The 26,114-nt window shown below is 41.9% G+C and overlaps 2 protein-coding genes across 2 annotated transcripts; one reads left to right on the top strand and one right to left on the bottom strand.

Annotated features, from left to right (window-relative positions):
* Nucleotides 1-242: 242 nt before the first annotated feature.
* Nucleotides 243-13,217, bottom strand: LOC139640894 (interleukin-17 receptor B). Its single transcript, XM_071515084.1, has 12 exons — nucleotides 12,933-13,217; nucleotides 12,702-12,779; nucleotides 12,578-12,602; nucleotides 11,241-11,354; nucleotides 10,812-10,921; nucleotides 9,275-9,410; nucleotides 6,698-6,724; nucleotides 4,657-4,683; nucleotides 3,250-3,276; nucleotides 2,945-3,040; nucleotides 2,331-2,602; nucleotides 243-1,120 (listed from the first exon to the last, which is right to left on the bottom strand). Exons 2-12 carry the CDS (start codon nucleotides 12,768-12,770, stop codon nucleotides 719-721), a joined length of 1,305 nt encoding a protein of 434 aa, XP_071371185.1. The 5' UTR covers nucleotides 12,771-12,779; nucleotides 12,933-13,217; the 3' UTR covers nucleotides 243-718.
* A 134-nt stretch (nucleotides 13,218-13,351) lies between these two features.
* chdh (choline dehydrogenase) lies at nucleotides 13,352-26,114 on the top strand. Its single transcript, XM_071515085.1, has 11 exons — nucleotides 13,352-13,364; nucleotides 16,122-16,247; nucleotides 16,349-16,603; nucleotides 16,908-17,138; nucleotides 18,384-18,550; nucleotides 20,634-20,785; nucleotides 21,044-21,173; nucleotides 21,760-21,894; nucleotides 23,709-23,851; nucleotides 25,070-25,172; nucleotides 25,696-26,114. The coding sequence occupies exons 2-11, from the start codon at nucleotides 16,165-16,167 to the stop codon at nucleotides 26,112-26,114; spliced, it is 1,818 nt and encodes a 605-aa protein (XP_071371186.1). The 5' UTR covers nucleotides 13,352-13,364; nucleotides 16,122-16,164.

Here is a 26,114-nt window from a genome sequence, read left to right on the forward strand (position 1 = left end):
ATTTCATCAGTTCATTCTTGAGTGTCTAATAATAATAATTATAATAATAAGAATAAGATTAAGAATAAGAAAAAGCGACAATATCAATACGTTTTATTTTGAGGCTGGATCAAGAGATCAGACAAAGTGGTCATATTAACTTTTAATTTTAATTCCTTTTAATAATAATTATGGGGAACTGAGACAATGCAGCCAATTATTGTTTACTACTACTAATAACAATAATAACAAAAACAACAATATCAATACGTTTTATTTTGATAACACTTCTCACAGCACTCAAAGACACTTATAAATACATGAAGAAATAGAATATAAAAATCAAGAAACTTAGGCTACTGTATAAATCAAGGCTGGATCAAGAGATCAGACAAAGTGGTCAGTCATAATAACACACTGAACATACTGAAATAAAATGTGCATGGCAAGCTGTATGGCAAACTCTGAGTTAATAAAACCTTCTATTAGAAGCTTATTTTATTTTGAAAAATATTATTTTCCTGTAGTATTTAAAATGCTACAACAGAGAGCATCTGGCCTTTAGTTGTTAGTCCTGGGGGGGGAGGGATTGAGTAAGGATGGGAGAGCAGGATGACCTGGAAATCGTCACGGTTACACGGTACGCACCTGCGACCACTGAGCCACCAGGACGCCCCGTGTGTGTGTGTGTGTGTGTGTGTGTGTGTGTGTGTGTGTGTGACTTTTTCATGATTGTTTTTCAGGCGCCGGTGATCACAGTCTTCAGCGGCTCCCCTTCCCGTCTGGCTAGCTGCCCCACAGCATCTCTCAACTTCACTGTATTCGTCTCACTGTAGGCAATCCCCGCTCTGAACTTCAGTCCCGATGTCGCCTTAGAGTCCTGCCTCTGGGTGTGGAGGTTCCTGCACAGCTTATTCAAGTCCTTCATCAGACAGAAACTCCTGCAGGCCCTCAGCTCCACCGCCAGGCTCCCGGGCCCCTTGTCCTGCCGCTCGCCAAGCCGCACCGCCCAGAACTTCGCCAGCTCCCCGGGGCTCTTGGCGTGGCTCCCCACCATGTTGAGGATCAGAGGGTAAAGGTCCCGGGCCGCAGCTGGGATGGAGTGTCCCGACAAGCCGTGGCTGGGAGGACAGTGGCTGGGCTGCAAGAGGAGAGGAGAGGGGAGGGGAGGAGAGGAGAGGAGAGGAGAGGAGAGGAGAGGAGAGGAGAGGAGAGGAGAGGAGAGGAGAGGAGAGGAGAGGAGAGGAGAGAAGAGGAGAGGAGAGGAGGAGAGAGAAGAGAAGAGAAGAGAAGAGAAGAGAAGAGAAGAGAAGAGAAGAGAAGAGAAGAGAAGAGAAGGGGATAGAGGAGAGGAGAGGGGAGGAGAGAAGAGAAGAGAAGGGGAGAGAAGAAAAGAGGAGAGAAGAGGAGGAGAGGAGAAGAGAAGAGAAGAGGAGGAGAAGAGAAGAGGAGAAGAGAAGAGAAGAGAAGAAGAGAAGAGAAGGAGAGGAGAAGAGAAGAGGAGGAGAAGAGACGAGGAGAGAAGAGGAGGAGAAGAGAAGAGAAGAGAAGAGGAGGAGAAGAGAAGAGAAGAGAAGAGGAGGAGAAGAGAAGAAGAGAAGAGAAGAGAAGAGAAGAGAAGAGAGGATTTGAACTTCAGAATCATAGTCTCAACTCATGTATGCACTAATTACTCCCCATTCTTACTTGATGCCCATGGCGCCTGCTTGTGCAGACTTTGCTTAGGTTCAGCTTTGCAGCAAAATGCAACACAACACCATATCTAAATCTGAATAAATCCATTACGCACACTTTCGCTAATCAGGAAATTGCAGAACTTTTTTTTCTCTGCTGCAGCACAGACCGCTGTGGGGTGAAAGGTGGTTCCTGGCGGAGTGATCTAGTTTTGGACGGTCAGGTCAGATTGTAAACAGTAGAGTTTAGCAGAAGTCGATCCACTGAGTGTAAACGGTGCGGTGCTGCTGCTTTCCAGGCTGTGGATAGAAATACGTCAGTTGGTCGCTATATTATTGTTTTCACAGACTGGCTTTTTTGGAGATATTTTGACAAACCCTGTTTGGACTCATTATTAGTAGCAAGAGACAATGGAGCTTGCCATTTAAACTGACAGCTGACTCCGGAGCCAATGTTGTCTGCAGGTCCAAGTGCCACAAGTATGTAAGAGACAAATTATATAGGTCCAAATCGCCAAACTTATCCTTTAAACAATCACCTATTTTTTAATACAGTATAATCTGATTACTGTCTTTTTGTTCCATGAATCAATAACAGATCAGAGTTACTATTCCTTTGCAGTCAGTTTCTTATAATCCTGTTACATGTAATCCATTATTTCCCCCCCCCCCCCGTACCTGTGGGCAGATGACGATCACCCGGTCTGCAGCCTTGGCCTGTTCTGCCAGCCAGCGCATCGGCCCCAGCTCGGCTATCTTCCCCTGCTGCCACATGTCGACGGCCACGCTGCAGCCGCCGTGCCACTGCAGGAACTCGGCCAGCGCCACCACGGCCCGCTGGAAGAGCGGGTCCTCAGCGGGGTACACCAGCAGGACGGACACAGGAACCATGGGAGATGTAGGCAGCCTGGTGAAACCCAGCAACGAAAAGTTTGCTCCACAGCGTTTATCTGGGGAGGAAGATAACATGTGGTTTGGAAAGAGGGATTTGGTCATTTGTGTCTGAATTGTATATGTGTATGTGTGTGTGTGTGTGTGTGTGTGTGACAGAGAAAGACATGGCATTCCATTGTGATAACCACTAAACTCTCATTTCCCACATTGCCTTATGAAAGTAAGAAGTAACTGAGAAAACAATATTTCTGTTGCTGTGATCAAGATTCACCCTGAGGAAATAACCAAACAGAGAGACAACAGACAATTTACGTTTCACAATATGAGCCATGCACTTTTAGTAAACATGGAGTATGTTTTTTGAATGGACAACATCTTGTAAAAAGTGTTCTATTTACAGATTATGAAGCAGGAAATCAGCAGGATCAAACCGGTCAGCACTCCAAAAATGGGCACCGCTATCATGGTGAACAGGTTTCCAGGCGCTTCAGTGACTGGACACACACACACACACACACACACACACACACACACACACACACACACACACACACACACACATTTTAAATACGTGCCACATGTCTTGTTTTACTTAACAATAATTTCATTCATTACTTTGTGTTTACAAATGTGAATATAAACAACATTTCTACAAAATGCACAGAAATACACACAAACAAACAAAACAAATAGGACTGCTCACCTTTAGGCTTTGGTTTAACTGCTGTTGCTGACAAAAGAGAAAAGTAGATGGTTGAGACATTTCAGTATTAGCCACATCATGCTGCCTATATGTCAACAACAGCAGAGAAACAGGCTTATGACCACAGGGTTGCTGGTTCAAATCCAAACAACTACCAACACACCCTTAAGACCCTCAACAGACTGAGGTGAGTGATCACAGTTTAGTGAAAGTGAAGCGGGGCGTTGCTGAAAAAGAGGATACATGCTCAGTCCCAGGCCCTGGATTCCCCATCTTACATACAGAAAAACGCAAACATATTTTGTATCCATCCAATTTCGTTGTTGATAACTTATGACAAATATTTTATCAGTCTGTGCTAGCACAAAAAAGCCTAATACCTAAATAAGAAATAAGAAATAAATACCTAAAAGGGAATTGTGATTCAAATTTTGAGACTTGTGCTTCAAGTTTTGTCTTTTTTTCCCATGGCTCAGCTGAGGGCATTACGAGGCAAATTCAGCTCAAGCAGTCAGTCAGTCAGTCAGTCAGGTAGTCAGTCCGTCAGTCAGTCAGTCAGTCAGTCAGTCAGTCAGTCAGTCAGTCAGGTAGTCAGTCAGTCAGGTAGTCAGTCAGTCAGTCAGTCAGGTAGTCAGTCAGTCAGACAGTCAGTCAGTCAGTCAGTCAGTCAGTCAGACAGACAGTCAGACAGTCACACAGTCAGTCAGTCAGGTAGTCAGTCAGTCAGTCAGTCAGTCAGTCAGGTAGTCAGGTAGTCAGTCAGGTAGTCAGTCAGTCAGTCAGTCAGTCAGGTAGTCAGTCAGTCAGTCAGTCAGTCAGTCAGGTAGTCAGGTAGTCAGTCAGGTAGTCAGTCAGTCAGTCAGTCAGTCAGGTAGTCAGTCAGTCAGACAGTCAGTCAGTCAGTCAGTCAGTCAGTCAGTCAGGTAGTCAGGTAGTCAGTCAGGTAGTCAGTCAGTCAGTCAGTCAGTCAGGTAGTCAGTCAGTCAGACAGTCAGTCAGTCAGCCAGTCAGTCAGTCAGGCAGTCAGTCAGACAGTCAGTCAGTCAGACAGTCAGTCAGTCAGACAGTCAGACAGTCAGTCAGACAGTCAGTCAGTCAAACACCTGTCGCTTTGTGAGATGATGTGCTTCGTCAGATGGCCTCTAGAGGGCGTCTTTGACTGTGAGATGCAGTGTTCCCCATACAGAGGCACAAAATCAAAAGTTGGTCAGTGTATAGAAATGGATCTAAATCAATCTCTAATGCACCTGATGTCGCATCATGTCATGTTTGTCATTTGGAGATGTACAGACAGCAGACCAGCAGCATTGAACTCAATCCACAGAGTCTCCGAAAACAAAAGTGAAACTCACAAACATGCACAGAAATACACACACACACACAAACAAAACAAATAGGATTGCTCACCTGTAGGCTTTGGTTTAACTGTTACTGCTGACAAAAGAGAAAAGTAGATGGTTGAGAAATTTCAATATTAGCCACATCATGCTGCCCATATTTGTCATTTGGATATTTTGTATCCATCCAATTTCGTTGTTGATAACTTATGACAAATATTTTATCAGTCTGTGCTAGCACAAAAAAGCCTAATACCTAAATAATAAATAATAAATAAATAGCTAAAAGGGAATTGTGATTCAAATTCTGAGACTTGTGCTTCAAGTTTTGTCTTTTTTTTCCCATGGCTCAGCTGAGGGCATTACGAGGCAAATTCAGGTCAAGCAGTCAGTCAGTCAGTCAGTGAGTCAGTCAGGCTGTCAGACAGTCAATTAGTCAGTCAGACAGTCAGTCAGTCAGTCAGTCAGACAGACAGACAGTCAGGCAGTCAGTCAGTCAGACAGACAGTCAGTCAGGCAGTCAGTCAGTCAGTGAGTCAGTCAGTCAGTCAGTCAGTCAGTCAGACAGTCAGTCAGTCAGGCAGTCAGTCAGTCAGTGAGTCAGTCAGACAGTCAGACAGTCAGTCAGGCAGTCAGTCAGTCAGTGAGTCAGTCAGTCAGTCAGTCAGACAGACAGACAGTCAGGCAGTCAGTCAGTCAGACAGACAGACAGTCAGTCAGTCAGGCAGTCAGTCAGTCAGTGAGTCAGTCAGTCAGTCAGTCAGTCAGACAGTCAGTCAGTCAGGCAGTCAGTCAGTCAGTCAGTGAGTCAGTCAGGCAGTCAGACAGTCAGTGAGTCAGTCAGTCAGTCAGACAGTCAGACAGTCAGGCAGTCAGGCAGTCAGTAAGACAGTCAGGCAGTCAGTCAGTCAGTCAGACAGTCAGTCAGGCAGTAAGACAGTCAGGCAGTCAGTCAGTCAGTCAGACAGTCAGTCAGGCAGTCAGTCAGTCAGTCAGTCAGTCAGTCAGTCAGTAAGACAGTCAGGCAGTCAGTCAGTCAGGCAGTCAGTCAGTCAGTCAGTCAGTCAGTCAGACAGTCAGACAGTCAGGCAGTCAGTAAGACAGTCAGTCAGTCAGTCAGACAGTCAGTCAGTCAGTGAGTCAGTCAGGCAGTCAGTCAGGCAGTCAGTCAGACACCTGTCGCTTTGTGAGATGATGCACTTTGTCAGATGGCCTCTAGAGGGCGTGTAGTACCCAATAATGTAATAATTTCCTGAAAATGTAATAACGCCTGAAAATGTAATAAAATTTGCACTTAACTTGATCGAAAATGTAATAAAACCCAATAATGTAATAACTTGACCAATAATGTAATAAAATGTCCTGACTGATATTGTAATAACATTTTACCGATAATGTAATACCTTTCAATATAGTAAAACCCAATAATGTAATAACTTGACCAATAATGTAATAAAATGTCCTGACTGATATTGTAATAACATTTTTACTGATAATGTAATACCTTTCAGGTGGGTCTTTTTTTTTTTCAAAACTGATGATGTTCATTTTCAGTCCAGAGTTCTACATTTTGTGTTTTACGAATTTAAGAATGTTAAAACAAGAAAATCTGTGATTGGATCCCAACCTCATAATCCGTGGGGTGCAATTGAGTAAAAGTCAAAAAGTTTCTACTTTTTACAAATCTTCTGATGGTGTCTAATCTAAGATCCACTCTGGTCTAATGGACGATCCTTGCACAACAACCAATCAGCACGGGTATGGGCGGGTTCATTTCCCAGTGATAGGGATTTTAGTTTAATGCATCTTTGCCTGATAACAACGTACCACTTGCCATCTGGTGTAAATTTCTAATTCTACATAAAGCCTAGAGTTTACATTTCCAATCATGAAATATAAAAATAAACATAAAAATGTTATTACAATATCAGTCAGGACATTTTATTACATTATTGGTCAAGTTATTACATTATTGGGTTTTATTACATTTTTGATCAAGTTAAGTGCAAATTTTATTACATTTTCAGGCGTTATTACATTTTCAGGTGAAACTCACAAACATGCACAGAAATACACACACACACACAAACAAAACAAATAGGATCGCTCACCTGTAGGCTTTGGTTTAACTGTTGTTGCTGACAAAAGAGAAAAGTAGATGGTTGAGAAATTTCAATATTAGCCACATCATGCTGCCCATATTTGTCATTTGGAGATGTACAGACAGCAGACCACTCAATCCACAGGGTCTCCGGTTTGAAAACAAAAGTGAAACTTAACATTCCACAGTCAGTAGGGGATTTGCAGAAAGTAACTCATCTTTGCTGCCCTACAGACTTTAACAGTAGGTGACTTTTAACGTTACCTTGTGATATTTAAGTAACGTTAGTGGAATTAGGTCATTTAACCGTGTCGCAGTCCTTCAGTGCATAGAAGTGAACACGCACTGTGGGCCTGTACAAGATATGTGCTTGTTGTTGTTGATGTAACTTTTTATTTTTAACTTTTGGGTATGGTGGCATCCTTGAACTGGAGGGTTCAAGCCCCTGTGACCCTGAATCCCCAGCAACTGATCTCTGACCTCTGACCTGCATATGGAGGGGGGCAAGAGGAAACAGAATTTCCCTTCAATAGGGCCATGTGAAAAATGTATTTGAGTTTTGAGCTTTATCTCGGAATTCTGATTTTTTTTCTTGGAATTCTGACTTTATTCTCAGAATTCTGAGGTCACGGGGAACGGGAAGCAGCAGGGTTGAACCTGGCAGGAGATGAGGGAGGCATGAACGGAGATCCACTCCTCCCCCACCAAGAGGGAGGCGTCGTCGGACCAGGTCGTCACCAGTAAGACCTTCATCAAGATCTCCAACAGCCCAGCCAGCACAGCCGGACCACAGCCCACAGCCATGGAGAACAGAAAGTGACCCTGCTAGCCCCAAAAACACCTAGGTTCCAGCCACGCAGACCTCCTGGGGCCCAGGTGGACACAACAACACCACAATCCCCACTGGACCTTTTCAGACACAAAATACAAATACACAGGCAGCAAATAACCTGGCAAAGGGAAAGAAATACAAATGGACTGATGTTTCAGTTGATGAACTTTTCAAATTCTCCTAATAAATAAATAAATAAATAAATAAATAAATGAATCATTGTTAGCAGTGAGCAATGCCCAAGACCACTGGAGAAGGAACATCTTCTCAGTGCCATTTTCAGCAACTGTCATGACAAGGGACGGATTCAGAGTTTTGTCGTGGAACATCCATCTCAGCGATCCAGAGGAGGACGTTGAAAATGACAGGAACAAGGGAACTCCAGACCTCGACAGGCTGTTCCACATCAGGCCTCTTCTACATGAGATCCGCATTGCCTGCCAGCCAGTTGATGAAAGAATGGTGGCAACAAAAGCCAAAACGGATATGACACGATATATGAAGAATAAGCCGACAAAGTGGGGGTTCAAGCTCTTTGTGTTGGCTGATTGGGACAGCAAATTCCCTCAACAGTAAATCTCCCAGAGGATCAATGAGATGGATCAGAGAGGACCCCCTGATCTTCCTAAAGTGGATGGACACCCATGAGGTGTCCATGTGCACCACAGTTCATCCAGCCTCCTCTGGTGAGACGGTAAAGAGGAGAGTCAAGGGCAGAGATGGACACTGGACAGTGACAGACATTCCTTGCCCCACTCCCATCTTGGCTTATAATAAGTCAATGGGGGGGTTGACCTCTCAGACCAACTGATACACTATTACTCCACCCACCACAAAATATCTTGCTGGTAGTCTTCCTTCACTTTGTGGACATTGCCACTACTAATGCCTACATCCTCCACTGTGAAATGAGCAAGACAAAACGAGTGCAGCCCATGAAGTTCTTAGAGGAACTGACAGCCCAGCTGTGTGGGACAGGCGGGACAGGTGTTCCCAGCAGCAGCAGCAAAAGCTATGATCATGTTCCTGTTGCCATCACCGTGCCCACAGATCCCAGCAAGAAGGCCACACAAGGCCGCAGGACGTGTCAGCACTGCTGCGTAGTGGACCGTAAAACCAACCTGACACTGTGGAAGGGCAAGGCCTGTGACACACCACTCTGCCTGATAGTGGACAGGAACTGTTCTGAGCAGTGGCATCTCTAAAATAGAAAAACGCCTAGGGACACACCTGTTTTATTTTGTAAATAGTTGTATATAGTGTGATCTTCTTTTCAAATGTACCTTTATATGTTCATTGTTATACCTTTGGAATGATTTTTTTCTACATTCAAAACAATCCATTCAGCATTCTTTTGTTTTTTTTATAATAAAAAAATCTTTCTAAAATTGATTTTATATTTTATTTGGGTCCTGTGTGTCGATACAGTATCTCAAAGTGACTAAAAAATGGTCAGGTCATATAGGTGAGGTTGTGCTGAAAAAAATTATACCAGGCATTGGTATGGTAAACATTTTTTAAGGTGGTATATAAAGGCAAAATGACAAGTAAATTCTTAATTTTAACTCACAATTCTGAGATTAATTTCAGAACTCAACTACATTTGTCAAATCACACATCACATCATTAGCTGCCATTTTGTCAGAGAAAGTGTCACTTTTTTCAAATGGTGGATGTCTAGTTTTGTAACAGCTCTACATGTGATATCGTTCCAAGAAAGAATCACATAAGGTGGTAAATCCAAAATAAACTTACTCTTTGGTTTTGGAGGAGATATCCAGAGGCGTACAGACTTGTAAGACAAGCCACTCCCCAACGGAGGCAAAGGGAGATTGGCCGCTGAGACTTCATTTTGGCCAGTGGATGCAGGCACTAAATAATGAAACCACACCTGGATTTAAAAACATGACAATCATTGCTGTTAGTTTAGGTTAACTGTAACAAATCTTACAGAATAAAGTCTCAGACACACACAAACTCACACACACAAGCGCAAAACACATGCATATTAAATAACTGTTACTCAAGTTAGAATTCAAACAATTCTAATTCCCAACAAACACAAAAATGTATACACAGTCTTATGCCACACTCACATGTAACAAAACGAATAACTGCATTGCTCATTATTAGTCTATAAATCCATTGTGCCATTTACCAGCAATGTGTCTTAGCTTCTTTGGCTGACTGCTTGTAGAATATTTAAATCAATATATCATTTGCAAATTAATTTTGATAGCACAGCATAATTGCTGTAGAAAAATAAGATCATCGCAGTGAAATTTTATTCTGTGTTGCTTTCTGTGTTTATTCTGTGTGTCGTCTGCCACAGTGATGTAAAACACGACCACTAAGGGACTCAAATGGTCGCCAAAGTCATCAAATTTCAAAATCTACTGTAGAACTTTTCTCAAAACTGGTTCATCATATCTACTTATCCCTTTTTGGAAAACAAAAATGTTATCTGATTTTCATTGCTCAATATTTGATATTTTTTGTTCTTTTTCTAGTGACATCTTTGGTACTTAACACTCATTGCTGTGGTTTTTCTGCACTGCACTTCCCAGAGATCACCTGTCAATCAAACAGTGTGGGTGGAGCTTGGATTTTCTGTTGATGCAGTTTGAGTTTCTGTGGCGCTACCCAGTTCTACCCAGTTCTTCTTCTGTTTATTCCAAACAAACTGCTGTTGCTGCTGCTGGAAACATACAACGCATTACTTCCTGTGTGCCAGAGGATTTCTTCCAGGAAAGAGCGACCAAACATCGGCTGTTTAGAACAGACAACGTTATATCTTTTGTGATCTGGCTATAGTTTGAAACACTCCTACCACGTATTATATCGATCAGTGATGGAGAGCAGCAAAACAGATATTTATTTATATGAAAATTACAGATGATTAGATCTTCAACTTTACTATTTTGTCAGTAACTGCCTCAAGCCAGCTGATAACTTCAATAATATTCAAGTTTTACTTTAATATTTTTGTCTCGGCTTAAATAAAATGAAAGGGAATTGAAATGCATGTCCCATTTTTTGCTTTCCCTGACGTCAAGGAAAAAGCTCCTTCCTCTTCCGCTTGCTATAATAAATCCCCTCTAGCTCTTATTATGTAATCTGATTTTTTTCCAGCACTTCTTTCTTACATGACCACTCTAGGGTCAAAAGAATAGTGTCAGCTACTTTGGCTGAGACTCTTAGTATTAGCTCGTGAATTTAATCTGCTCATCTTGTAAATTGTAAGTATCAAAACACTAATAACTGCCAATATATTATCAGTAGGCTGCTGTACCTGCTCCAACCCAGTGAGGTTTGCCTTGGCCAAAGGTGGGTTGTATTCACAGTGCAATGGTAGTTCTCCAGCAATTACGATCCGAGTGGCTGTCAGATATTCAATACTAACTGCAGAGAGATAGAAAGTGAAAAATCATAACTTAATCATAAATCATAATTTGTATGCCTTAATTAATCAGGCAGGTTGACTAACATCACTTTCTTATTGCAGCTGCAGAGGGGAACCAAGGACACTCAAACATGGATGTAACACAATGATGTGATGATCTAGAGATGATTGATTAATTGATTGACTGACAATCAAACACATAGCAAATTAACAAATGAATGAATGAACGGGTGGTGACAGATTAACGAGGGATAATTCATTCAACATTGACTTTTTGTGTATGTTTCCGCGTGTAAAAAGTGGAAGCTCATCTCCTACCGTCAACGTTGATAGCCCAGCTGATGTTGAGCATGTCGTCTCCATCCTCTGTCACCAGCTCCATCTTTAACTCCTTCAGAAGAGACGGAGAGGCGTTCCCATAGGGAGGTAACTCTGGAACCAGAAACAGCAGCAATGGCAATGAGTCACAAGAAGAAAATATTTTGTTATTATTATAGTCTAAAATATACTATGTTCAGGGGTCCTACACATGTCTGGAAAGCCTTGAAAAGTGATAAAAGTGTGATAATTTCCAAGTATTGAAATCCCAGGGAACTGAAGAAAATGTCATAAATAAGAAATATATTATTCAGCCTCAGTACAATACATTGCCATACATTTTCTATGCTTGTAGACCTCTTAATTATATAATAATAGTTAATTATAATAAAAAATAATTATATATTTTTTTATTTATTTAGCACAAAAGAGTAATTCAAAAAAAATATCCATAATGTATACCAACATCATAAAGAGCATGTGCAATCAAGACCAAAGAAACCCCGAGGGGCTTATGGAGTGTTTCCCTTAATAACAATCATACATAATTACAATATAGTGTAATGAAACCCCAAAAAAGTTTAGAAAGAACAAAACAATATAAACAAATCAATAGGTAAAGTAATACTGTTAAATAAATAGGGGGAAAAGTAGAAAATAAGTAAAAGAATATTAAATGAAACCGAAAGGAAAAGGAAAAGCAGAGTAAAGGAATAAAGAGAGAAAACAACAACAAATATATATACATATATATAAATTATATATAAATTAGATATCAGATAGGCAGTGTCACCCACTACTGATATGACAGAGGTTTCTCTCTGACCAGCTACAGAAAAACAGTCTGTAAAACCTGCAATTAAATTAGATTTTCTTTGCACAATTATTTTTTTTCATCTAATCGATCAATTATGTTTTTTGTAAATTAATTCTTCATTTTAAGGTAATGTAGCTATCCCAGAGTCTTCTAGCAGTGGGTGCTGCCTTAACGAACGGCATTTCATTAGTCTGAGTTTCAGTGGAGAGTTTTAGTGTCCCATGACGGTGAACACATGTGGTTTTTGTGTTTCCCACCGAATTGTATTCTTGTCAGGGTGGGAAACACCGATACCACATTTGTTTACCACTGAGTATTTTCAATTTTTGTGAGCATGAAAATAGCAAAATTTAATGTTGAATGTTCAAAATCATCACAAAATATAATCTATCAGCAGCTTCAGTGCAAACATATCAGTATCTGTATCGACCATCCACAAATATTACCACAAAATATTGACATTACAGATCAGTGTCTAGTTCTTATCAAGAGCATTATGAGGAAGCATATCACAACATACCCATTTTTTCATCACAGGTCACCCCCTGAAATGAAATCACAATAAAGACAATTCAAATGACTTATATAGCCTAAGCCGGCTAAAAATTGGATCACAGAAGAAGAAGAAGAAGAAAAAAACGTACAATTTCATGTGACGATGTCTCCTGGGCGCCGAAGGCACAGAAAAAGACGACCAGTGTGGCACCCCACATCACCAAAACCTAGAATAGGACAAAAAAAAAAAAAAGAAAGAAAGAAAAAAGAAAAATAACAGCTTTTGATGAAGCTTCATACACATTTACAATCCACAACGTGCCTTAAAATAAAAATAAAAAACCCACTCTCTTTGTTATTATAGGTAATCCTCTCTATACCTTCCGTGCACTTGTTGCCTGGAGTGTGTTATAAGTCTGTCAGGGTTTTGGTCTGCATTGTCTCTCTTCAGGCTTCAGTCCCTCCTCCTTCACTCGGTTGGTAAGTCAGGAGTCACGCAGGCGGGTGTCTTCGGACGAGGAAACCGAGGCAACATTTAATAAACACATCTGTATTGATAATTCATTAAAATGTAGGCTAAAAGTAGTAAAAAGATAAAAAAAAATACACAATAACAAAAGACGGTGTAAATGATTTCTCAAAGAAAGTTAAAGCAGAATCAGAACACAATGGTAAAAAGTGACAGAACTTTAAAATGTTACAATGTTACCTAGAAGAGCCTATAAAGAAAGGCAGCCCGCTAAGCCCCGCCCACCGCCGGTGACCGCCCCTCCGCTCTGTCTGGTCAGTACAAGAGTCTCCCCACGCCAACGGTAAGTTTACTTCTTTCTGCTGCCTTTTTTCCCCCACAGTTTATATGCGTCTTTGCGCTAACACGATACAGCCCCGGGGCCCCTCAGCTGCTGTCACGTGCAATTTGTCATACTGTTGAGTTTGTAAATACTCTTAATAACGCTCAGGCTCCGCTGTCCTGCAAACCGTAGTGAGCTGTGAGCTTCACCTCAGCCGTAAACAGACTGAACTGTGGAAACTTTCTCAGGGTGTTTACAAGCCTTAAAAATGCATTGAATTGTGTCCTATAAGCTCAAGCCTCAAAAGCTCCCGAATACCGTTAAATGTAATTAAATGTCTTGAAGCCTTAAATTCAGTTTTACAGGTCTTAAAATGTTGTGGTTTGTGTTTGTTTTTCCCAACAAACCAGCCCAATCACGCAGATCTATAGAGTAGACCTATAGGCCTTCACACTGATACGTCTACGGTTGCGAAATTGGTCTTTCATTCTATTTCATCGTTGGGTGGTCTTACAAAGTCTTTCTTTTAACTGTCTGAAACTCGCAGGCAACCTGGTGTTACTCAACTGTGGATATTTGCCATTTGGCACTGACATTTAGCGGTAGAATGAATAGGTGGTCTGTTGATTTTGTTGACGGAAAAGATTTGATTGTGAAACTGGACTTAGTTGCTGCTAGTCTATTCCGCCCCAGTCTTTCAAGTCCATTGAGCAATGACACTCCTGCCCTAGATTGCCTTTGGCTCGGGTGAGAGCATTTAACCCCTCCTTATTCCTCTATAGTAAACACAGACAGTAGAGTTCACAGAGCAGTGTGTGTCCATATATTGCACAGACTAGTAGATGGTTTATTGCAGCTTTTACACTCTAGCCTGTTGCACAGAGCATGCACACATGAACTCTCTCTCACACACACACACACAGAGGTTTATTTGTAGGAGGCTTTTTTGTATTTTTTAACCAGTTTTTCAGTTTTTCCTGATCATAAAATAATCTCAATCCGCAAAAGCTGCAATAGGCAAGATTTTTATGTAAATATAAACCTTCCTTACCAGGCTAAAACACATAGTGGAGCTGCTATAGAGACGGGTGTCCCATCCCTTATAAATGAAACTCTGTAAATTTGTGCTATTATAAATTCTGGTGTCTGTCTGGTCTCCTCTCTGCTCACAGGAGTGACAAATCAAAATTTTAAGAGTGAAATCCAAAGTGTCTCCTAAACAGCAGTGAGCAGCTCTCCGTCCAGAGAAAGCTGGACTCACCAGTGTTAGATCTTCTCCTCTCTCGTCTCTTTGGTTTCCTTTGGTATGAAGCATCACAGACCGGCAAACTGTTTTATTTGCAATATATGAAACAATCAAATCAAATGCCTTGTGTAAGTTGGACCTTTTGTGTATTATATCAGGGCTTCCACACTCCTGGAAAACCTGGAAAAGTCACAGAATTTTAAATTGTATTTATTTGTATTTTAAAGTTTTGGAAAAGTCATGGAATTTTATTTGTGAAGTTTTTTCTTGACTGGGGTCAAATGTTACACAAAGCTGAGTCTGGCTCTGAAACAGTCTAGACCTGTTAGAGGCAAATGTTGTTGGTTACTGACTGTTTCTTGAAAATGTGAAAAACACACTAATGCTTAAAGTTAGTGTAGCGGATGGTTACTTTTTAATTCAGTCTCATTAAAATTCGGTCATGCGGATATGAAAAGGGGTCATGGAGAAGTAAAAAAAGTCAGAAATATTTTGGAATTTCACCAGTTAGAAGGAGTGTGTGGGAACCCTGTTTTATCCATCATGCTGACGTCTTCCTCTTGCGTACATTGCAGGCTTGTACTAGTAGAGGTTGAGAGGTGGAGATGCTCACTGTCAGGAACTGCAGTGTTTCCTCCAGCCTTGGTAACCTCCCACTTGGCCCCGACCCAAAGAAACGTGTCTGGAGCAGGTAGAAACTGAGGTTCTTCTTGTTAAGTTCCTCAGGGATATTTCTCATTTTAGACCTTAGTCTGTATGCAGACTTGTCTACATCGGCGGTTCTCGACGTGGGGTCCAGGGACCACCAGGGGTCCTTGAGGGGGTTCCAGGGGGGGTCCCCAGCAAAATGATGAATTGTTAAACTTCACCATTATTTCATTTACAAGAAGTTAACACAATTAGAGAATGTAGACAAATTACTTTTTTGGTCATAGTTCATCTCTCTACCTACAGTACATAGGCCACAATCATATCTAACAATAAAAATATTCTCAGATTTGGGTCTGAGAGACAAAATCTGGGGGTCTGTGGCTCTAATGTGTACTACATTTGGGGTCCTTGATATGAAAAAGGTTGAGAATCACTGGTCTACGTGACAAAAATAGAACATTGTGAATAGAATAGAGCATTGCATTGGAGTACACCTTTAATAACCCTATAAACAAAGAAGTTTGTTCCAAAATTTGATATCCACCATTTGGAAAAATGTGACACCTGCTCTTAAAAAATGATTGATAGTCCCAAAATGAAAAGTAGGAAAACACTTTTACAGACTGCATCCTTTGTGTTTTAGAGATACTGAATGATGAGCTTCAGGCAACGATTTGTTTTTGGCCATGAGTGTGTGGCGGCAGCTTCTTGATGTTCAGTTTGTCAGGAATTGTATTTATTTATTTGAATTAATTAATTTATTTTTTGGACATGTAACTCATTCAGTTCTATTGGATATTCTAGTTCCAGTCCCAGTTCAATGCTTGCCCCTGTCATTGTATCTTTTAATGTGTTTATTGTTCTGATTGTATTTCCTATAGTGCCAGCTGACCAGTGAATGAAGAACAGCCTCCCAGAACCAGGATGTTGTGTTGGGTTCTGTTAGGCCGAACTGGAGCCCGACTGGGGATGACCAGGACTGGGGGGAGGATCATGAAGGAGGGCAGGTGTGTGTCAGCCAAGGTTTCACTTTGTCCCTAGGATGAGAAACTCCTCCTTTACCTCCTCTTCTTTATCTCCTCTTCTCTTCCTCTTCTCCCCCTTCCAGATGCATCAGCACCACAGCCGCCCGTTGGAACGCTTCATCATCACCTGCGGCCAATCAGAAAACACCGTCCTACAGTTACGTCATCGTGGGGGCGGGGTCAGCTGGTTGCGTCCTGGCCAATCGTCTCACGGAGGACGCCCATGAGTCTGTGCTGCTGCTGGAGGCGGGGCCTAAGGACATGTTGCTAGGCAACTTGCGACTGTCATGGAAGATTCACATGCCGGCCGCGTTGACCTACAACCTCTGTGATGACAAGTATGATGTTGGTGTTCTTCCTCCTCCTTCTTCTTCTTCTTCTTCTTCTTCTTCTTCTTCTTCTTCTTCTTCTTCTTCTTCTTCTTCTTCTTCTTTTACTGGTTTTGGGTTTGGAATGGTTTCTGCAAACTATGGCTCAGTTTGCACAGAAATACAGGAAAATCCAGCTTTTGGTCATGCAATACCTGTACTTGAAATGATGCAGGCTCGCTCTCTCCAGCCTAACTATCATCCATCTGTAATGAGGCAGAAACGCGATAAAAAGGCACCTCGCTCTAGACTGTTTCTCTGTGTTTCTCCTCAGGTATAACTGGTTCTACCACACGTTGCCTCAGGCCCACATGGACGACCGGGTCATGTACTGGCCGAGGGGCCGGGTTTGGGGCGGCTCCTCTTCGCTCAACGCCATGGTGTACATCCGAGGACACGCCGAAGACTACAACCGCTGGCAGAGAGAGGGGGCCGAGGGCTGGGACTACCAACACTGTCTGCCCTACTTCAGGAAAGCTCAGTGTCATGAACTGGGAGAAGACAGGTACGCAACACCCGCTGTCTCTGCTGGACACTTCCATACAAAGGGCTGTATTCAGTAATAATTCAGTAATATTGTTTATCGTCTTTCAGTGGAATCATATCGTGATGATATGGTGATATGGTGATACTCAATTTCCTTGTCCAAATTGATGCTAACAAGTGCATTTTCTTTAAAAGCTCTGTCAAAATGAGGTATGAAACATTTTAAGGAATATTATTTGAGTTTTGTTTGATATCACACTAAACATTACCATGCAGTTCAATGCGATGAACATCAATTTGATTATTTAACGAGTAACTTTGCATAAGTAAGCCATATTGTGATAAAAATAAAACCCTAACCCTAAATATTCATATTAAAACAGCTTTGGGATCTATTATGAAGTGATATCAGAAAGATAATAAATTTGTTTAACAAAATAATGCAGGTAGCGGCTATGAACGATATCGTCTCAACTTTCATTTCATTTTCACGGGTTTTCACCATCTATTCAGTGTCCAAATATTTGCTGCCATATCTGTGAAACTGTCCCCTAGTGACATCCATACCTTTGTGAAACTTTGGATTATCAGTGCTGTTTATACACGTTTCCACCGTTTGAAAAATGTGACACATGCTCTGACCAAATGTTTGCTGGCATGAAAGTAAAACTACCAACCGCACCAACAGATGTATAATGTTGTGGAATAGAACCGCTCCCATGAAACCCTGCAGTGTTGTTAAAGGATAAGGCCGGTGTTTTTTAATGCATTTCTTACCGTCAACAAATCCTATGAAAATAACAAAATCAGCAATGAATTTGTTTTGCTAACAAGTCTCGTCCACATAGCCGATGCCCAATGAAGCCATGTCCCAGCAGCCATAGAACTCCATTGTATTAAAAACAACTTAATAAGCCGACCGTAAACATGTTTGCGATCTCAGGAAAGTAGTTGAAAATAATCCCCGGTGTAATGAAGAATTTGTTCCATTTTGAATTTGATTTGGTAATAACTACAATAGCCTGACTTTTCATGGTAACAGCTTGCGATTTTTAAAATTTGAAACTATGTCTTTGTGAGCTGTATTTAAAGGTTTTCAGCTTACAATTGGAGCCAAAAACTTCTGGGTTGAACGCTAAAAAGGGAACGTGGGAAGTGGGAAAGTAATGGGAGTAGAGCAAACGCATTGTTGATTTTGTTATTTATTTGTTGACGGTAGGAAATGTATTTAAAAACACCAGCCGTATCCTTTAATGTTGTGTAGGTACCGGGGAGGCAGCGGACCTCTGCATGTGTCCAGAGGAAAGACCAACCACCCGCTCCACAGGGCTTTTATTGAGGCGGGCCAGCAGGCAGGATACCCCGTCACTGACGACATGAATGGACACCAGCAGGAAGGCCTGGGCTGGATGGACATGACCATTTACAAAGGTACGAGGAACAAGGGACTGCCATCTCCTTAAATGGCTGGTGATTATGTTGGCAGCTTCAGTTTCTGCTCTTGCATGTGTGAATGTTGTTAAAGGTTTTTTACAAGCTGTTCACTGTTGTGCATCATCTACACCAGTGGTTCTCAATGTGGGGTCTGATGCCCATCCCGGGACACTTGAGGGAGTGTAATAGGCTTCTCTCTCACCATGGTTATCTCCTTTACTACTCCATACTCAGTCAACAACAACAAAAACCTTGCCATATATGCCATATACAGGGTAAATTCGGATATGAGGTATGTTAGTCAATGACATCAGGAGTGTTCATGTGGATGTGTGTGGATAGTGTAGTGTAGGGCCTTGAGGTGTTGAGGTGTTAAGTAAAAATAAAACAAAGGCAAGGCAAAGCAAAACAAAAGGGTGCAGGTGCTGGTAGGGAAGAGAGAGAGCCCCGCTGGAAGCTGGGAGTTTTATATCCTGTAGAGCAGAGGTTCTCAATTGTTTTTCAGCCAAGGACCCCTTACAAGATAGAGAATATACCGGGGACCCCCGCATTCTGATTTGTGATTTTGGGCTATATAAATAAAAATTGACTTGACCTGACATGTATGTCCCTTGGAATAATCTGACGTAGCCTATTTTTTACACTTCTATAGTCTTAGTTATGTGAAAGAACAACACAAGAGAAATGTATTAGAAAGATATTAGATATGTATTAAAAATATTTGCACCATCTCAACATCTCAACACAGAATACCCATAAAACAATCAAATCAATTAGCTGCAAGTAACACTGTACCTAAACAAAATATCAAAGGGAAATCAAGAGAAAAGTGCTAATTTGAAGTGCATTTCAGAACATACACACACACACACATCAAGATAAAGTGTTTTACTCTTAGTTCATATGTAATGATTGATAAAAGTCTAATCATAAAATAAATGCAGGCTATAACAAACTGAACACATGCCTGCATTGAAACATATGTATCAAGTAGATTGCAAAACATCTGCAACATTGCTACAATAACAAACCCCTACTTTGTTTTGGCAGCCAGCTGTGGACACTATTGGAGTGATGCGAGGCAGTCCATGAAGCTGATTGCTTCTCTCTGCAAGTGAAGACACACATACTTTTGTTTTGAACTATTTTAGATTTAAAAAATAAAATATTATTCGTTGAACTATGAAGCCTTTTGTAAAATAAATAAATAAATAAATAATTATTTTTTTTTATATCATGATAATTTAAATGAACGAATCTGAAAACTTTTCACGGACCCCCTGGCAGAGTACCACGGACCCCACTTTGAGAACCACTGCTGTAGAGCACTGGGCCCAGGTGCTCCAGATCTGGTTGGACACAATCAGCTCCTCTGGCACCTCAAAAACAACATGGGTAGACACAGTAACTGACACTGCCGTCACAATGTTCAAACAATTAGATGTGGTGGCATCTATTCAATCCTATCAAAACATATAATATGTCCTAATAAGTTTGTGTGTTGGAGCTACAAGTGTATTTAATGTTTATAGCTCCATCAGCTGTCAATTTCCAAATAGTTACCTGGATTTACCTGTTTCTAAGGTGTGTTCACACCAAGCATGTCTGATGCAGTTTATTTGAACTCTGGAGCATTCATTCCTTTAGTTTGGTTTGTTTGGCCAGGTGAGAGCAATGCCGTTTGAACTCTGGTGGCACCAAATAACCGTACCGAGACGCCTGTATATAAGACAACTGCTCTGCGGTTTGTTAGAATCCAACCAACTACAGGAAATTACCCCAAAACACAAGGGTTTATGAGTACAAGGAGGTGAATGTTGACATGACAACCCGCAGCTCATCATGCTTGGAAAGCATGACAAAATGAGACAAGAGCAAACTGCAGTCTGGACTGATCTGCGCTGTTTCGTCATGTGTTCTTAACTAGTGTGAACACCAGAGAAGGGAAATTATGGCAAAGAGCGGACAAGCCAAATACAAAATCCAACCAACTATGGCTTGAAGAAAATGAACTGTAGGTGTGATCGCACCCTAGGTCTGCCTTGATGTTCACTACATCTCAACCCCCACATCCCTCCAGGGAAGAGATGGAGCACAGCCAGCGCCTACCTGAGACCCGTCCTGGGTCGACCCAACCTGAAGACGGAGGTGCGCTGCTTGACCACCAAGATCCTGTTTGAGGGGAACCGAGCCGTGGGCGTGGAATACACACAGAAAGGACAGAAGAAAAGGGTAGGGAGGAAGGAAGGATTTAAAGGATTTTAAAATCTGGAAGGAGGGAATGATGTTTTGAAAGGTCACTTTGTGGTTGGAGTGTTTGAACATGATGTTGCTGTCGATTTTAATTATTATATTATTAACTGAATCGACACAATAACATCGATTCATCCGTTCATTTATTTGATTGTTCACTCACGTATTTACTTTCTATTCGTCTGTTGTTTTATTCACTGATTCACTCAGCCAGTAGTGTTTCTGTTGTCTCTCCAGGTGTTTGCAGAGAAAGAGGTGATCCTGAGCGGAGGAGCCATCAACTCGCCTCAGCTTCTCATGCTGTCTGGAGTGGGAAACGCAGACGACCTGAAACAACATGGCATCCCTGTGGTCCAGCACTTACCAGGTGTGTGTGTGTGTGTGTGTGTGTGTGTGTGTTTAAGCATTAGTGATCCAACTGATGCAAATTCACACAGGTTTTATGAGATATGAGCTAATTTTAATATATTAATAACAAAATGAATAAAAGTCATAATACAAAAAGTGTTTGTACTTCTGCTCATATTCAACATAGAATACTTGATCCTGATAGAATGAAATGGATTTTTTCTTTTATTCACTTTGTCACAATGCTGAAAAATACAGACCTAGAAGTCAAATCAATGGTTGTTGAGTTGCGGGCACACACACACACACACACACACAAACTCGTAGGCACTCATACTAACATGTCTGTGTGAGTGTGTGTACATACGTGCTTTTGTTTGATGGATTTGCATGACATCAACATATACACTAAACTTGGGCTGTATGTTTACTGACTCTCTCTCTCTCTCTCTCTCTCTCTCTCTCTCTCTCTCTCTCTCTCTCTCTCTCTCTCTCTCTCTCTCTCTCTCTCTCTCTCTCTCTCTCTCTCTCTCTCTCTCTCTCTCTCTCTCTCTCTCTCTCTCTCTCTCTCTCTCTCTCTCTCTCTCTCTCTCTCCTGTTCCCAGGTGTTGGCAGTAACCTGCAGGATCATTTGGAGCTGTATGTGCAGCAGCAGTGTACTCAGCCCATCACCCTGTACAAGTCCCAGAAACCCTTCCACATGGTCAAGATCGGCCTGGAGTGGTTCGCCCAGTTCACTGGTAACATGCACACACACATCCATTAGAGATGTAACAATATGCTTATCTCTTATCTCACGATGCAATACGTTTATGTTAACTGTCAGTGACTGTGCAGAATTATGTTTATTTTCTGACCCAAAAAATCTCTCTCGTGATGGCATTGGCTCACTAGAATGTCAACAACAATTTAAAAATGTCATTACAAAGTGCAAATAATATAATTTCAATGGAGAGCTTGTGAAATTGTGATGGGCAAGCCTACAACAGAGCTGGTCACAATAAAGGCCGCTCTAAATGTGAAGTTTTTATCACACAACACAATGCCACAGATGTCGCAAGTTTTGAGGGAGCGTGCAATTGGCATGCTGACTGCAGGAATGTCCACCAGAGCTGTTGCCCGTGAATTGAATGTTCATTTCACTACCATAAGCCGTCTCCAATGTTGTTTCTGAGAATTTGGCAGTACATCCAGCCGGCCTCACAACCACAGACCATGTGTAACCATGCCAGCCCAGGACCTCCACATCCGGCTTCTTCACCTGCGAGATCGTCTGAGACCAGCCACCCAGACATTGTGTTGTCTGATAACACTGCACATTTTAAAGTGGCCTTTTATTGTGACCAGCCCAAGGCACACCTGTGCAATAATCATGCTGTTTAATCAGCATCTTGATATGCCACATGGATGGATTATCTTGGCAAAGGAGAAGTGCTCACTAACACGGATTTAAACAAACTTGTGAACAAAATTTGAGAGAAATAAGCCTTTTGCGTGCATAGAAAAAGTCTTAGATCTTTTATTTCAACTCATGAAAAGTGGGAGCAAAAACAAAAGTGTTGTTGCGTTTATATTTTTGTTCTGTATATATGGCAGGTGTCATTGCCTCTACATGAAGCCCCCCCCTGCTTTATAACACACATGACTAACAATAAATAATGTGTGTTCCAGTGTGTGTGTGAAAGTATTGCTTAAAAATAGCATGCAATCTAATAGATCCTGGATAAATAAAGGTTAAAAAAACAACCTCTTTACAGTGGTGATCATCAGCACAAACAGGCACTGACTCGGAAAACACTTGGGTTCATGTAACGGAATGTTCCAGATTTCACATAGTTTCACAAACCTTCACAAACTTTGTAACCATGGAGATCTTATCCTACATTACAAGGCAACCGCCTACCTGGCGAACAATACCCAGGTAACCTTATAAAACACACCCAAATACATAGAAACCGTGCCCACACACGTCATGTTGTCTGAAAGGGACACAGCGTGCAGTGTTTACCGAACACATTGACGAAAATATGTGATATACAGTATTATATGACACATGATATAAGATACGATCATACGTGATATGATACATACAGTATATATCACAAGAGGCACTTAAGCTGCCTCCTGCCATAATCACCATGATATATTAAACATAACCAGTTATGCTAATTAGGTCATTAATTAAGATATTCAATGCATTAATTAGCAAATATTTCTATGTCAACATACTCATCTTCATATAACACATGGGCGGGATTCATATGAAATGTGTATCTTAAAGCATTAAGAAGTTTCAAGGAAATCAGTTTGCCCTCAATATGCAAATTTATGCAGCAAGTTGCTCTAAAATGTGATCAGATCATCTGCTCTATAGGGGGAATCTGTGGTGTAAGTATGAAGTTTCTATCATGTGTTGTTTTTGACTTGTGTGTTATTGTGTCTACATGGACAGACAGACGGACTCCACCATGTACCGTGGTGCCGGGACATAAAAACATTAATAACCAAAGACGAGGCCCATAATAACCTTGTAACCATGAGGACCATCTCCTAGGTTACGGGGCAACAGCCCACCTGGAGAGCGGAGGGTTCATCCGGAGCCGGCCGGGCGTCACACACCCTGACATCCAGTTCCACTTCCTGCCCTCACAGGTCATCGACCACGGACGAGTTGCCTCCAAGATAGAGGCCTACCAGGTGTGTGTCTGATTTTGTGTAGGCCTATGTTTACGGTTACGGTTAGTTAGCTTTGTGTGTGGGTGGATGACTTCATGTGTTAATGGGTGATTGGCACTGTTGACAGAAAGTCAGAGCAGATGCACGCACACACACACACACACACACACACACACACACACACACACACACTGAAATGATCCCACTGTCACTCATCATTGATAGAATGGCATATTTAATTAGAAGTACAATTCTACATATCGAACGTTCACACACTTGCACAGTTTGTACGGTGTGTGGTTTCAGCCTTCCTCCCAGTCTCCCAGAGCCAAACCCTCTCTTAATGCGTAACACACACACACACACACACACACACACACACACACACACACACGCGCGCTAAGGTCAAAACGTGTTTGAGGAGTAATGTGTACTGTTCCGTGGAAAACCGTTGTTAATTATCTCATGTCAGTTAGAATAGAAACTGCTTCATAGGAAATGCATTTTTTATAGCGTCAGTTCCACAGAAGTCTGCTGCTGCAGTGTTTACCCACCAAAGAGTAAATAGGCCGTGATCACGCATTATGTATTGTATTGTTACACACCTGACATCATGCTTCCACTGAAGTGCAGATCCCTAATGTGTCACGTAGTTATATTCCCGCCTTCTATCTGGCAAGAACAAAGGGACAAGAATATAATACCTGAAACAATTGTTTGCTCAAAGGATGAGCAAAGGGAGAAAAAAACAAAATGATGTCAGTGATGTCAAACATCAGCAAAAGATGGACATTGGACAAAGATGGACACGTTGTTTATGAACAGATAATCATCATTCGGTTGTTGAAAGAACGGGTGGGTTTGTGTTTTATGTTTGGATGGACTAGTTGGTGTGAGCAGGAACAGACAACAGGGGCGGAGATTGCCTTTCATGCAGGGTGCAAGCTACAGTTGTGAACTTGTTGTGTCTACCCAACCACATTATAGGTCTAAAAGGGCAAAAATAATAATGTATCAGCATACTGAAATTACAGATAAAATTCACAACTATTATGCTACAGAAAATGCAGTGCGGATTCCCAGTGATCTGTCAAAACATGAGCCAACATTTCAATTTCAACTCTGAAGAGGAGATCATGGAGAATCACTGACCGATGGTGTCAGTAGGTTCACGTTGGACCAATGAGAGATGATGTCCCAGGTTCATGATTGATTAATGATGATGTTATGGTGTTGTAGGTTCATGTTGGACCAATGAGAAGCACCAGTATTGGCTGGATGAAGCTGAAGAGTGCCAACCCTCTGGATCACCCGATTCTGCAGCCAAACTACCTCTCCACTGGTAAGACCCAGTGCCTGAACTCTCAAGAACCCAGTCTCTCAAAGTTTTTCACCCAAGAACCTTACTGAGAACTTTAATCCCACCCACCAAAGCCCACCCAAAGCAAATCTGTGACCCAGTTTGGGACCCAACTCATAGTGCAAGAACCCTTGCTCTAGATGTAAATTTTAAATGCATGATTTAACTGTGCCTCCCTTAAAATCACACCTTGGTAATGGTAAAATGAAAGATTTGCACCTATTACTGTCATTACAGTAACTCAAACTTGATATATTCTGACCTATTAGCATCATTACGGTAGGCTAAGTGCAAGTGTAGCTCAAGCTATATGAGGGCTAATTTTGAGTAGGAGTCTTGATGGCTGGTGAATAGTTATTTTATTGTCTTTAAGTTATATTAGAACCAGCATGGTTTACCACAATTTTAAATAATTTAATTTAATATTAAAGCAGCTGTAGACTAGCCTACTTAGCCTATCAAAAGCTTCACCCTTCTTTCCTCTCCTCCTCTTCTCTCCTCTCAGACATTGACGTATGGGAGTTCAGGGAGTGCGTCAAGCTCTCCAGAGAGATCTTTGCCCAGAAGGCCTTCGACCCGTTCCGCGGCCCCGAGGTCCAGCCTGGTCCTCAGGTCCAGTCTGACGCCGAGATCGACGCTTTCGTCCGTCGGAAGGCGGACAGCGCCTACCATCCCTCCTGCACCTGCAAGATGGGCTCGGCCTCCGACCCGATGGCGGTCGTCGACTCCAACACGCGTGTTCTGGGTCTCGAGGGGCTCCGCGTGGTCGACGCCTCGATCATGCCCAGTGTTGTCAGCGGCAACCTGAACTCTCCGACCATCATGATGGCGGAGAAGGCTGCTGACATCATCAGAGGTCGCCCGGCGCTCGTCGACCCAGGGGTTCCGGTGTACCAGCCGCCAACACTCGACACGCAGAGATGA

The sequence above is a fragment of the Centroberyx affinis genome, unplaced genomic scaffold (genome assembly GCF_046629955.1).
Source record: "Centroberyx affinis isolate AG114_WGS23_722 - 3 ecotype Tasmania unplaced genomic scaffold, CSIRO-AGI_Caff_v1 ptg000302l_1, whole genome shotgun sequence".
NCBI lineage: Eukaryota > Metazoa > Chordata > Actinopteri > Beryciformes > Berycidae > Centroberyx > Centroberyx affinis.